The 14,880-nt window shown below is 38.0% G+C and overlaps 1 protein-coding gene and 1 long non-coding RNA gene across 8 annotated transcripts in view; one reads left to right on the plus strand and one right to left on the minus strand.

Annotated features, from left to right (window-relative positions):
* Positions 1-14,735, plus strand: part of LOC120416205 (kinesin-like protein unc-104) — a 134,363-nt gene extending 119,628 nt beyond the window's left edge. For all 6 annotated transcript variants that reach the window (XM_052708739.1, XM_052708742.1, XM_039577895.2 and 3 more), the window contains 3 exons: positions 2,655-3,522; positions 3,591-3,692; positions 13,766-14,735. In XM_052708739.1, the coding sequence (XP_052564699.1) occupies positions 2,655-3,522; positions 3,591-3,692; positions 13,766-13,916 (1,121 nt within the window). In that variant the 3' untranslated portion in view covers positions 13,917-14,735. The remainder of the gene's footprint in view (positions 1-2,654; positions 3,523-3,590; positions 3,693-13,765) is intronic.
* LOC120416207 (uncharacterized) lies at positions 7,795-11,523 on the minus strand. 2 transcript variants are annotated; one of them, XR_005605312.2, is made up of 3 exons: positions 11,494-11,523; positions 10,945-11,222; positions 7,795-8,063 (listed from the first exon to the last, which is right to left on the minus strand). It is a non-coding gene; the product is annotated as an uncharacterized LOC120416207 (long non-coding RNA). The 2 variants fall into 2 exon arrangements; XR_008212236.1 differs by lacking the exon at positions 11,494-11,523 and having other exon boundaries at positions 10,945-11,487.
* Positions 14,736-14,880: the final 145 nt, after the last annotated feature.

Genomic DNA, 14,880 nt, shown 5'->3' on the forward strand with positions numbered 1-14,880 from the left:
GACCCGAACTTGTTGCATTCGACTTGGTTTAGGGTCCCATAGATCGAGTTTTACACAGATTGAAGTTTCGATAAGTAGTTCAAAAGTTATGTATAAAAATGTGTTTTCACATATATTTGGATCTCACTTAACTGTATGTAAACTATGTCCGGATCCACCATCCAACCCAACGTTGGTTAGGTTATCAAAATACCTTTCCAACGAGTCCAAAACATTGAAGATCTGGCAACCCTGTCTCGAGATATGGCCTCTTAAGTGATATTGATGTACTTTTTTGAAGCCGGATCTCACTTAAATGTATGTAAACTATGTCCGGGTCCATCATCCGACCCATCGTTGGTTAGATTATCAAAAGACCTTTCCAACGAGTGCAAAACATCGAAGATCTGGCAACCCTGCCTCGAGATATAGCCACTTAAGTGATATTGCTGTACTATTTTGAAGCCGGATCTCACTTAAATGTATGTAAACTATGTCCGGATCCACTATCCGACCTATTGTTGGTTAGGTTATCAAAAGACCTTTCCAACGAGTCTAAAACATTGAAGATCTGGCAACCCTGTCTCGAGATATGGCCTCTTAAGTGATATTGATGTACTTTTTTGAAGCCGGATCTCACTTAAATGTATGTAAACTATGTCCGGATCCACTATCCGACCTATTGTTGGTTAGGTTATCAAAAGACCTTTCCAACGAGCGCAAAACATCGAAGATCTGGCAACCCTGTCTCGAGACATGGCCACTTAAGTGATATTGATGTAATTTTTTGAAGCCGGATCTCACTTAAATGTATGTAAACTATGTCCGGATCCACCATACAACCCAACGTTGGTTAGGTTATCAAAATACCTTTCCAACGAGTCTAAAACATCGAAGATCTGGCAACCCTGTCTCGAGATATGGCCTCTTAAGTGATATTGATTTACTTTTTTGAAGCCGGATCTCACTTAAATGTATGTAAACTATGTCCGGATCCACTATCCGACCTATTGTTGGTTAGGTTATCAAAAGACCTTTCCAATGAGTTTTAAACATTGAAGATCTGGCAACCCTGTCTCGAGATATGGCCTCTTAAGTGATATTGATGTACTTTTTTGAAGCCGGATCTCACTTAAATGTATGTAAACTATGTCCGGATCCACTATCCGACCTATTGTTGGTTAGGTTATCAAAAGACCTTTCCAACGAGCGCAAAACATCGAAGATCTGGCAACCCTGCCTCGAGATATAGCCACTCAAGTAATATTTATGTACTTTTTGGAAGCCGGATCTCACTTAAATGTATGTAAACTATGTCCGGATCCACCATCCAACCCAACGTTGGTTAGGTTATCAAAATACCTTTCCAACGAGTCTAAAACATTGAAGATCTGGCAACCCTGTCTCGAGATATGGCCTCTTAAGTGATATTGATGTACTTTTTTGAAGCCGGATCTCACTTAAATGTATGTAAACTATGTCCGGATCCACTATCCGACCTATTGTTGGTTAGGTTATCAAAAGACCTTTCCAACGAGCGCAAAACATCGAAGATCTGGCAACCCTGTCTCGAGACATGGCCACTTAAGTGATATTGATGTAATTTTTTGAAGCCGGATCTCACTTAAATGTATGTAAACTATGTCCGGATCCACCATACAACCCAACGTTGGTTAGGTTATCAAAATACCTTTCCAACGAGTCTAAAACATCGAAGATCTGGCAACCCTGTCTCGAGATATGGCCTCTTAAGTGATATTGATTTACTTTTTTGAAGCCGGATCTCACTTAAATGTATGTAAACTATGTCCGGATCCACTATCCGACCTATTGTTGGTTAGGTTATCAAAAGACCTTTCCAATGAGTTTTAAACATTGAAGATCTGGCAACCCTGTCTCGAGATATGGCCTCTTAAGTGATATTGATGTACTTTTTTGAAGCCGGATCTCACTTAAATGTACACGCAGAAAAATAAGGCATATTTGAATCAACAAAACGTTTTGTTGATTTGAAAATCATATTTTTTGTTGAATCAACGCTAAACGTCAAAGCAGCTTTTTCAAAACAACAAAAGACTTTTGTGGAATCGAGAAAATCAAGGTTTGTTTCTACGCAAAATCGGCGTTGATTATATTCAACAAAAATTTTGTTGATTCAAACCTCGTACAGGCTGATTCTACAAAACTTTTTTCTGCGTGTATGTAAACTATGTCTGGGTCCATCATCCGACCCATTGTTGGTTAGGTTACCAAAAGACCTTTCCAACGAGTGCAAAACATCGAAGATCTGGCAACCCTGTCTCGAGACATGGCCACTTAAGTGATATCGATGTACTTTTTGGAAGCCGGATATAAAAAATAGATGAAACTTGTGTACAGCCATTGTTGTGAGGAAGGCTCCAACCACATAGTTGGATTAAGTTAGTTTCAGTTTTAGTTTAGTTTTGTGATGAATTATTTCGAATTTGTATATAATGAAAATGGCCATAACAAAATAAAGCGTGAGGTATGATTACATTTTTTTTCAACTAAACTGATATGTGTTTGTGCCTATCGCTAGAATTTAAAGCTGTAAACTACTGCCAATAGCAAGTTTGATCTTCACTAATTCAAACTGAAAATCCTGATCACAATATTGACCAATTTCTGTGTCCTTCCCTCTAATCCAACTCCAGGAGTACAAAGACGCCAGCGGCGCGTGCTGGACACCAGCTCGACGTACGTGCGCGGCGAGGAGAACCTGCACGGCTGGCGCCCCCGCGGCGACTCGCTCATCTTCGACCACCAGTGGGAGCTGGAGAAGCTGACCCGGCTGGAGGAGGTCGGTCGCGTACGGCACCTGTTGATGCTGCGCGAACGTCTCGGCATGGACACGACGCCCAATCCGACCACCAAAACGGAAAAGGACGTGCAGAATCTGGCCCAGCGAGCGAGCGCCTCCCCCGTGCACATGGTCATTCCACCCTCCCCGCAAACACCGGTCAAGGATCACCAGCAGTCGCCGACGATGCCCGAGCGAGAGTTGACCCCGCGCGAAACGGAACTGGTCTGGAAGTGCGTCAAGCTCATCCAGGGACGCATCGGCCACAAACCGTCGGCAACGGATTCGAACGGTTCGAACAGCCAGCTGGCGGTGTCGGCCGTAGACGCCTCGCCCGGGGACGAGGGGTGCGCGGACATGAACGCCAGCTACATCTCCGGCAACTCGATCGAACTGTGCTCGCCCGACCGCGTGGACTGCCCCAACGGGTGGGAAGCTCCGGCGCCCGCTCCGCAAACCCAGGAACTGTCGCTGCGGTTGTACGTGCCCGAGTTGGAGGAGATCCGCGTCAGTCCGGTGGTGGCCCGGAAGGGCTACCTGAACGTGCTCGAGCATGGTGGGTCGGGCTGGAAGAAGCGCTGGGTCACCGTGCGGCGCCCGTACGTGTTTATCTTCCGCTCCGATAAGGACCCCGTTGAGCGGGCGGTGCTGAACTTGGGCACGGCGCAGGTCGAGTGCAGCGAGGACCAGGCGGCGATGGTGAAGGTGCCGAACACGTTTAGGTGAGGTTTTTGGGACGGATTCTGGGTAGAAGCTTGTTGTTATATGCTTTTCTTTTGGTCGTTTTCAGTGTGGTCACAAAGCACCGAGGATATCTGCTGCAGACGCTCGGCGATAAGGAAGTGCACGATTGGCTGTACGCCATCAATCCGTTACTGGCTGGCCAGATTAGGTGAGTAAAATCGTTAATGATCATTTAATTTTCGTTCGGAAATAACTGCAAAAAAATCTTTTTTTTTATTGTTAGGAGGTCAGGATTTGTTATTAAAACACCCAGATTAGCTGTTATAATAACACAAAATATTAACAGAGATTTCGATGGTAACATTTCAAAAGGCATCATGTACAATTTGACACTTTCTGGGTTATTGTATATTCTGAAAGTACTTCTAATAAGTTACCTCTCCACCAAAAATGAGCAAAAGTTACTTCAGTAAAGTCTGTTTAATCATGATTTTAAATAAAGTAACATAAACAAAATCTCTGCCAAACATAAACAAAATCAGCAGTCCCTGTTTATATAGCCCTGTCAACCTGTCAAACAAAAGGCTACATAAACCTCGTGACGAAAAAAAAAACAACAAGAAAAAAGCGCCATGTACATTCGGCGAAGAAAAACGAATCATAACAAAGCGCCCCCCTCAGTGACAGCAGGGTGATATCGACGTTGGTGATTTCAAAAGAAGTTATGTTTGTTTTTCTCAAATAAAATTACGGAAATAATGTTTTATTGAATATGGATGATCAAGTATCAACAAAAGCAACGTTTTTCATCGTTTGTTATCATTAGAACATCTTATTTTGCTTTTATATAAAAATGGTAATTGAAAATGGATGCTCAACATTCAAATGCGTTTTTCTCTAAACGCATGGTTTGTACATGATGCTTTTTGAAATGTTGGCGTCGATTTGTTCGAAAAATAACTCATTCTCATTACAAAAAAGCCTATAACCACGGGTATGAATCTTCAAGCAATTTTAATATTAAGACTTGTATCAGAAGAAAGTGAGGCATTTTAGCTAGTTCTCACTGTTCTGTGTTCTGCGTGCACGTCCGCAAACATCGACCACACACATACTAACACAAAGCGCCACCAAGAGGCAAAAGGTGAATACGAAATTTTTTGGCACTTTCGTTAAAAATAAGCGGTTTTGCAAAAACAAAAAAAAAACCAACTTTTAAGTGTAGTTCGACTGTCAAACTTGTAATTCGTTTCTGATTTGCTCGAAAATTTGTTAAAAATTATAAGTTTTTTTGCAGCACCCCTTTTGGACGGATATTTTTGTTGTCACCTTCTGGTTCCTTGGATTGGCCATGGAAAATTTCACAGTGTAATAAACAGGGCAGCTACCACCACGTGGCGCCACTGTTCCGAATGAGAAAATGATACAGGTTTTTCAGACGAGTTTCAATCCCGTGCTAAAATCGTATTTCTTTCTGCTGGATAGAAGAACAAAATCGCTTATTTCTCATGATTCCCTGCATCAATCTTAATGAAACTGGTTGCAAAAGACGAGAAAAACTTTTTGCTTTAAAAATTATGAACATCAATTTTTGAGCGCGCAAAAATTTGTGAACTTTTTCTTCAAAAAACATGTTTTGGAACACGAAAAAATGAGTTTCCCCGTATATATCAATGAAATAAACAGTTATATAGTTGATAACAGATGTGTTTACGTATATTCAACCATTTTTATTGATTTTTGACAGACTTTCTTGCCAAATAGTCCAAATTACTATCTTTTTCTAAATTTACAGTTTTCTCATAGAAAAATCAAACAAATATTGGAAAATTGTACACCAAATTGTTGGAAATAATTTTTCTCATCCGAATCCGGCATAAGTTTTATAAAAATGTTGATTGTGAAGCTAAAAACACATTTTTTCAAAAAATCATAGGTTTACGCTATTTGTTCATAGGTGGCGACATGTGTCTTTTAGCTTTGCTGCAAATTCTCTATTGAGAGATTCGACAGAAACGTGCACGCATCCTGGTGGCGAGTAGAAGCACTACGCAACGATGTTCGGAATGACAGCGTGCTTGGAAATATTATTTTTTTTTTGCAGTTTTTGATTTTTATTTCCTTCAAATATTTTTTAACGTCGATGAAAGTTATTGTGAAGTGTGGCAATCGCATAAACGAATCGAATGATGTATAAATCATAGGGGCTGAGTTAATTTTTCATGTTTTTTCCTCAAATTTACCAAAAAGATCTTTTGAAAAATTGATTTTAATAAGATTTATTTGATTGATAATGCTCCTTATGTGTGTATTATTGATAGAACAAACTATAAGAGTCATATTACAGCATAATTACAATAATTTTCTCAAAAAATTGCTAGTTATTCGAATTTTTCCAAAAAATTTCAAAAAATCACCAAAATGCATTTTTGAGGTCAATATTTTGGTCAAACGGGAAGAAAAGTAAAGTTTGAACACTTTTACATAATACTTCATCATTACTTTTAACTTTTGCAACATTTAACTCAAGTTGGGGTATTGCAAAGTGTGGCAATTTCGATAACGATCATAATGCGTGGTGATTTGTAGTGATTAATTGTGACTGGAATTTTATTAAAACGATTTTTCTAAAAAGATGATCGATATTTTGGATAACTTGAGTTAAATGTTGCAAAAGTTAAAAGTAATGATGAAATGTTATGTAAAAGTGTTTAAACTTTACTTCTCTTCCCCTTTGACCAAAATATTGACCTTAAAAATGCATTTTGGTAATTTTTTGGAAAAATTCGAATAACTGGCAATTTTTTGAGAAAATTATTGTTATTATGCTGTAATATGACTCTAATAGTTTGTTTTATCAATAATACACACATAAGGAGCATTATCAATCAAATAAATCATATTTAAATCAATTTTTCAAAAGATCTATTTGGTAAATTTGAGGAAAAAACATGAAAAATTAACTCAGCTCCTATGATTTATACATCATTCGATTCGTTTATGCGATTACCACACTTTACAATAACTTTCATTGACGTTAAAAAATATTTGAAGGAAATAAAAATTAAAAACTGCAAAAAAAATTATATTTCCAAGCACGCTGTCATTCCGAACATCGTTGCGTAGTGCTTCTACTCGCCACCAGGATGCGTGCACGTTTCTGTCGAATCTCTCAATTTTCTTCCAAAAGCGTGGTCAGGTCAAATCCTTTGTAAAAACAGCGGTGTCATCTAGTGGTGACTAGTGAAAACTGCTTTAACCCAGTGCATTTTGCCCCAATGTTGTGGTACATATTGCCCCGCATGGTTGTTTGAAATGAATCAGAAATATTTTTAGAAATTTGGTATTTTCGAACAGTTTTGAGGTTTTCTTTTTTCACATGGATTACGAAGAATAATAGTTGTTTTAGAACATCGAACAAAATTCTTCCTCAGTAATGCTGTAATGGTTTAAAAATCACAGTTTTCCCTTAGGGGGTGCATATTACCCCCTCTTCCCCTATATAAAATTCAGGTGAAAAGTCACCTATTGTGATTGTGATTTGTTCATGGAAAAAAACTGAATAAATAAAAATTAAGAAAAAAGTACTCAACTCCGCCGACTCTAGAGCCCTGAGTAATTAAATATATCTCAGAGTAAAAGAAGTCAACTCGTTTACCAAAACGGACTCAGCATAGAAACCAGTGAACTCTGATTGTCTTGGCAGAATAAAAACCTTTGACACGCAGGTACTGTGGTGTCATTCCGAATAACCCAGGTCGTTGGCTCGAGAATAACATGTAAGATTTCAAAAACTTATATCGTCTGTCAGAAAAACTGATATTGACACGGTTACTTGCATTATGGAAGTGTCCATATGATTCCGCCCAGCAAGTCCATATGTGTATTGTATGATTTATTCGACAGACATGGTTTGGTTCCCGGACAGGAGGCTAGTTGACCGTACTTGTAAGTGTAAAGATGTGATCGGTGTGAGAGCAAAAGAGGTGTTGTTGTGCTGGTAGTCGCAGTCGAAAGAGACCGATTTTATTCAGGAATGTTCTGATGAAAACTCTAAGACGTTACGTCAACTGTTTGACGTAACGTTCGAGCAGGGCTGTACACCACAACTCGCCCTCCCTTTGGAAGATTACAATAACATTGTTATTTTAATCAAAACCTATAATTATACATGATTGCAAACTATTGAACTTTACGATAGTAAACTAGCTAAGATAGATATATCTACTGGAAATATTCGATTTCCGCTTTTTGAAGAAATTCCACTTCTAATGACGTAACCAAAATCACGTTTAATGAGCATGTTCCCCGTATGTAGCGTGTCGCGTTCCAGCAATTTGGCCTCGAATGCATGTCCCAATTCGAAACAAAGTTCTGCCTTGATGTCCTCTGGGATTTCCCAACGAACAACTCCTCGTAAGCTGTATCCAGCTATCGTTTTCAGCTCGGGGTTGCTCGGCTTCTTTACGCGAACTTTTGATGTGAAACCAATGTTTAACTCCTTGTCCTTTGACACCAATTGCTCCAGCGTTGATTCGCTCTCTCCACATCTCCGTTGAGATTGATGAAAACATGGTTTCTGTGGCAAATAAATATCAAACAAAATAAGTTTTATTATACAGACATTAGAATAAATCTTTAAATGATGGACAGTTATCCAAACAATTGTCAGCATACAAAACAGTTTAATTGATACTTGATCAAACATACTGCATTTGGCACGATTATCATCAACTATCATGACCTTTATCATCATATTTTTCATTATTTGCATAATGTTTACTAGTTTTAGAAAACATTTTTCCAAAGACTTGCTTAATTTGAAAAAGGTCGATGAAATCACCCTCTTCTTCACCCTCTCAAAAATTTGCCACCGGGAACAAAACAAATTCAGTTTCAGAATCATTTGCCAAACTAACTGATCACCAAGCAGTGTTTTCATTTGAAAATAATTGAACTTTTCCTGAGTCCAAACCTTTAGCTATTCATATATTTTTGTATTAATCGTTGACAAATGACCATCGTCATAATTGAAACTAACCCCACAAATCAAAACAAACTGTAAAATAAAATCCTGGAATTCTCCATTTGTCATTTGACTTTGTTCCTGAACAAAATTCAGTGAAAAATACATTGAACAAATAACTCTCCAAGTGTATAACAGTTTTTCAACTTTTACAAAACATTCATCTACTTTGTGTGTAAGGCCGATCGTCAAACTAATCAAAACATTTATCTTGATGTTAACTACTAGATGCAAGTAAGAACTCTCAGTTATCTCGTTGAAATTTTGATACCAATTGTTCCAAATAGTTTTAGTTACTATGGCATAGATGACATGTACCAATTTTAGTATCCTGCTTTGATAAGCACGCAGTAATGAACCGTTGTCATTTGACAAACAGCTATCGTCATCTAATTTCCAATCGTATTGATTAGAAATCAGAGCAAAGCAATTGTCTACATTTATAGTCCATCCTTTACTCATAGCAACCCATTTTTGCAATTTTGCATTACTTGTCAAAAACATTCGCAACAATTTGCATAAAGCCACGGAAATTTCAATAATCTTTATTCGTATTATAAATAATTGTACACAAATTATTATCATTAACATCCAGCATATTTGCCCAAAACAATTAAGATTTAATATAGTTTTAATCTTTTCATTTTTATGCTCAATTGAACACGTATCAAACAAAACCTTTGCTGAATTATCAGAAACATCATCAAAAAATAAAATTTTCTTCTCAAATGAATCTACCCAATCCGGGCCAAATTTTCTAACAACATCAGCATTTGCTTTCAAGTTTTTATAATTTTTTACTGTGTACCTATCTATTTTCAGCTCACTCGAACCCGCATCGTTATCACTATTAGCCTTCAAAATATCAACACCATCGTCAATTTTAAATAACAAATTCAAATCATCATTCCTATTTGGGGCATCATCAAACATATCAATATATTTAGATTTTTGTTCATTTGAACTCAACATAACATTTTCATCAAAAAACAAATTTTCCAAGTCAAAATCATCAACATTGTTCTCAAAATATGAGAAATCGTCGCAACTTTTTGCGCTCTCGTCACATTTCTCTGTGTAATAAGTCGTACATAGCTGTTCATTTGAACTTTGCTTAACATTGAATAATACATCCTGACATAAATCATCATTCTCAAAATCATCCCAAATTTGGTTAAACAAAACACTCAAATTCAAATCATCAATCATAAAATCTATTTGCATGTTGTTTTGAGCCTTCGCAGTGTCATGAAATTTTCCATTTTGTGTTAAATCATTTTTGTCAATGGTTGCAGTTTTCCCATCTTCATCTGCCTTTGCAGCACTGTTTGTTTCTGATGTTGTTTTTTTTTTATACAGCCGTTGCCGTTACAATGTATCACCCCTGCTTCAATATTTACCAAATCAGCAAAATATTTATTGATACTATTACATTTCAAACAATTTTGTTTTGAGTGTCCCGTCTGTTTACAAAAATCACAAATAGTGTCAGAAGTTTTAAACCTTCTTCCATAGCTATCGCCATCGTTTATTGTCTGTTGTGTTTGGTCATTGAACCTCAAATGTTTTGATTGTGTTTGGATAAAATGTATGTGATTGTATTCAAAATTATGATTGTTGTTATGCCTTGTGTTGTGTTGCATATTTGCATTGTATAATTGAATTTTGCGACTATTTCCTTCTCGCGATTGTGGTTGTGTATAATTCCTTCGCATTTGCGGATAGTTATTTTGAATTGAAAAATAATGTTGATAAAATTCCTGATGCATTTGCGAACCAGAATAAAATTTGTTATTTGGTTTGCCAGTAAGCGATTTAAAATTTAATTTTGCTGCAACCCAAGACCTGATGAACTTTTCCATTGATGATACAGTTAAATTTCCTTCATTCAACAACGTTTGCTTGAGGTTTTTATCATTCAGTCCAGCCAAAATGCGGTCTTGAATCGCTACATCTTTAAAAATGCCAAAACCACAGAACTCTGCATGCAATTTAACCATTTCGACAAACTCTTCAGCTGTCTCATCACTTTGCTGAACTAGTTGACTAAACCGAAGTCGATGAACCAAATCCGGTTCAGTTTTGTTCAAACTCTGTTTTAATTTTGTTACAATTTCATCAAAAGTTACCTTTGCAAGAGCTTCTGGACTAAAGAGATGTTTCATTTGGGTAAACAAAAAAGGCCCGCACAAATTCATCAAATGTGCCTTCTTTATTTTATCATTAGTAACACAATTTGCATCCAAAGAATAAGACAATCGATCAGCCCAATCAGTAAAGGATAACCCTTTCCGAAATGCTTCAACGGAAGACGTTAAACTCATGTTTGAATATAAAATAATACAAATTAAATTTAACACTGCCAGAGTAATTCCACTTGACCAGTTGGTCACAAACAAATCCACGAACCAAATAATGGTTTAAAACGACTCACCAAATCTCCGTCCGGCCCTTGCCAGCGAACGACTTTCAACAGACTTCACCTCAAACACCGTGCGTTCCTTCAAGAAGCGCCAAAGTTCGTCCACCTTACGCCGTCCGCTGCAAAGTTCCCGATTGTCCTCTTGCCGTCGTAAAGCCCAGTCCGGAAATCACCAACTTCACTTTACGAAAGCACCGCCAGAGACAATCTCCAGGTCCCGTGGAAGGTCCACCGAACACTTTTTTCAAACCACTGTAGCCAATCAAGCCTATCGGCAGCACACAATGAATCTACACACAAATTAAACAAAAGAAATTTACTTTCATTATACAGTTTAAACAAAAGAATACCTTAAAAAAAATTAACCTTAAATGCACAAACTGTAACTGTTTTTTTTAGATTTCGTTAGTTTCAATAATTTCAGCGAAATTCTAGTTAGTTTTTTTTTTTGCAAAAGTTTTACCATCAAACGCACCGCGTCTCACCAACTTTGTCGTTGAAAACAAAAGATCACCAAAGCATAAGGGAAAAATAACACACAATGGTGCAGCGTAAAATTACCTTGTTGTTCTTTGTCTTACCACCCAAAATCGAGCCAAACATTTCATTAGGGCACAAAACCAAAAACCGCGATTCGAGAAAATCGCTTGCAAAAAGTGGACAACTTGTTTCAATTCCTATTTTAAAAAGAAGCTTGACTGATGGTATTTTTACTGATGATACGATAAAACACATCATTATCCTCAACTCTGCTTAAATGCTTCTTAATTTTTGTGGATTTTCGCAATAACACTCATAATTTAAAAAAAAATCGTTATTGGGCCCTTTTAACTTTCCAACTGTTGTTCATAATGGGCCCTTTCTAAATGCAATTTCGAAGAGAGCTGAAAGGGCACTAAAGCGCTGTCACCGGATTGTTGTTTTGAATGATGTTTACGGGCCCTTTTGTTTAGTTAGAAATAATGAGGAATTCAGTAGAAATTTTGATTATTGGTGAAGTTTTGTGATCGAATGGTGTAGATAAGGTATGTGAAACATAAAAATTCTTCAAAAGTGTACTGAACAGCAGCCGCGGGACCGTATTAAATATTGTTTTTTGACGAAGTATTTCTCTATAGAAATCCTTGGTGAAAAGTAAACAAAACTTTTTTTTTGAAGTAAATTAGTGTTAAGAATGTATGAAAAGTTCACTTTATAACACAAAAAGTTCCTCAAGTACGAGAACCTAACGAAAATAAAAGGGCACATTTGAACTTTTTTTTTGGTTTGCAGTGAACATGGTTATGTGCCCTTTTGTGTTTTTGATTTTTTCAATAGGAAATTGTTTGTTATCAATCTGATTCTTGGAGGGCATGTAGGGAGTGTACTAACGAATGGAATAGTGGAATAATCCCGAATGTTTACGTTTTGGTTTTGTGCCCTAATGAAATGTTTGGCTCGAAATGGCCAGTTTTTTTAGCGTCCACGCTGAACAAAATCTTGCCGAAACCGTCCGGATGATGCCACCGTCGATATTCCGGGATGAATGTGAATCTGGTACAGCGCCTCCGCGAACAATTTTTCTCCGGCTTACTCCACCCAAAGAATGATAGATATCTGCTGCACGATATCACCACCTACAGCATCCACCCAGTACACCACTGATGACCAGCTGAGCAGAACTGAGCGTATTTTCTCACCAAAATTTGATCAAAAATTGCTTCCCACGGAACAAGAATACTTTAGTTTTTAGAGAAAATTACTTGTCCCGCCGGTTGCTGAGTTCGTAATTTCCTCGTCGCCAGTTGTAAAGATGTGATCGGTGTGAGAGCAAAAGAGGTGTTGTTGTGCTGGTAGTCGCAGTCGAAAGAGACCGATTTTATTCAGGAATGTTCTGATGAAAACTCTAAGACGTTACGTCAACTGTTTGACGTAACGTTCGAGCAGGGCTGTACACCACAGTAAGAACATCAAAAACATGACGCTATCAGGCTGTGATTTCCACAGTGACACAGTGAAAGTTACATTAACGTCGAAAGTGAATTATGGATTACGGTAGCGATTTTGACACTGAGAATTCGGATGGTTATTGGAGATAAAATTGAAGAGATACCGTTGATGATGAAGCAGAAACAGTGTACTTTAACAAGGCACAAGACATGGACTGGCGTTCAAGGTTTCACGAGACTGACTAGAATGATAACTGCGAAAAGTTGCAGGAATCACGGGGCAGCTTTTATGTCAGTCCAAAGAAGATTTGCTCCCCTTAATTGCGGCGGATGAGAGAATCGCGAGTTTCAGTTTCAAGGTTGAATTTCGACGTTACATAAAAGCAAAACCACATCCATATGGAATAAAAGTATACGGAACACAATGCATAGAGTAAAGTTCCAAGTTTCACGGGACTGGCTGGAACGAGAACCGTGAAATGATGAAGGAATCACAGAACAGCTTCAATTGTAATCCAAAGAAGCCTTCATCGAATTCGTAGACGCAGACATGCTTGATTCGATGAAAATATTAAGGTAGATTAGATAATCTTTCGTTTCGGCGGCAGGGTTGAATTTCGAGTGTACAGTAACGGCTAGCCAGATCTTTATGGTATGAAAGTATATGTAACCGATGAAGAAAACGCATATTTCTCAACGTTTGATGCTTACATCGGACAGTTACTTCGTCGTTATTGTCCGTGTTTGGCATTTTAGGTACTTGACTTCCACGTCGGTGTTAGGGAAGCACTTGCAAGTTTACTGCATATGTTTCAATTCTTTATCTTTAATAAAATGATAAAATTTTAATAGATTTTTAAAATAATACACACATTACTAAATTCTTTCCCATTTTCCCCTTCCAGATCCCGCCTGGCGCGACGAAACATCACCGCTGGCGGTACCGGCAGCAGCAGTACCAACGCTGCCGACCAGGTCGCCCCGTCTGCGCTGCTTCTGGCCCAGGCTCAGGCGGCCGCGTCGAACGGTGGCGGCACCGGTGGGTCCGCCAAATGAGATACGATCACGATGGAGTCCGTGCTGGTGTACTAAAGGGCAGGAAAGATGCGGCGAGGAGCAGCTTGAAGGTGCTTCTTAAGAATTAAGTTTGAACGATTTTGGGTTTTTACGTTTTCTCAACTGTGGCTATACCGGGAGGGAAGAGCTGCTTCGGAGAAGCAACGGAACAGTACACACGACTCCATCGAAGAGTGGGAGAAAATTGTGGGGGAGGTTGGGGAATACTAGTGAAAGTCAGACTTTACTATATGTGTTACATATGTAGAGGAGAGGAGGGAGCGCGAGCGCGCGCAGGAAGGCTTAGCATTATGTTTGAAACAATGTTTCAACACGCAAACATTGACTGCAACACACACTAAAGTATTTTTTGAACTTTAGAGGAAAAAAAAAACATATAAATATATATTTTTATATACACGTTTTATTTAAACCAGTTGTGTAGATAATTCTTGATTTTCTGTTTCGCGGGAAACAAAGCAAAAACTGGGAACATCAAACAAAAACTGTTGGACCTTGGCGCAATTCAGGGAGAACCTTTTTCCGAGCGAGATTATTCCACGACAATTGAATTGAGATTTTTCGAAACGGGTACAATTTCCAAACTGTGAACGACTTTTCTCCCAAGTTTAGAACAAAATAAAACGGTGCTCAAGACCCTCCGAAGTGAAATCGAGAAAGAAAAGGCGATGCGATTTTTTGTTTGTGTTCTCACTTTTGTGAGTTTCGCGTGTTTCGTTTCGGTTTGAACCCTTTCTTTACGGACTAGCTAAGATTAATTGCGAAAAAGAAGGGGCAGAGTATGCAAAAAAAAGAAAACTGACGGCAAATGTGGAATATAAAACAATAAAATTGATATTAAATAAAATAGAAGTTAAACCAATTAGAACAAGGAAGCAAATCAGCAAAAAAAGAGAAGAAAAAATATTCAACGTATAACAAAAAATGGCAAAACAAAACAAAA

This window comes from Culex pipiens, chromosome 2 (genome assembly GCF_016801865.2).
Source record: "Culex pipiens pallens isolate TS chromosome 2, TS_CPP_V2, whole genome shotgun sequence".
Lineage (NCBI taxonomy): Eukaryota > Metazoa > Arthropoda > Insecta > Diptera > Culicidae > Culex > Culex pipiens.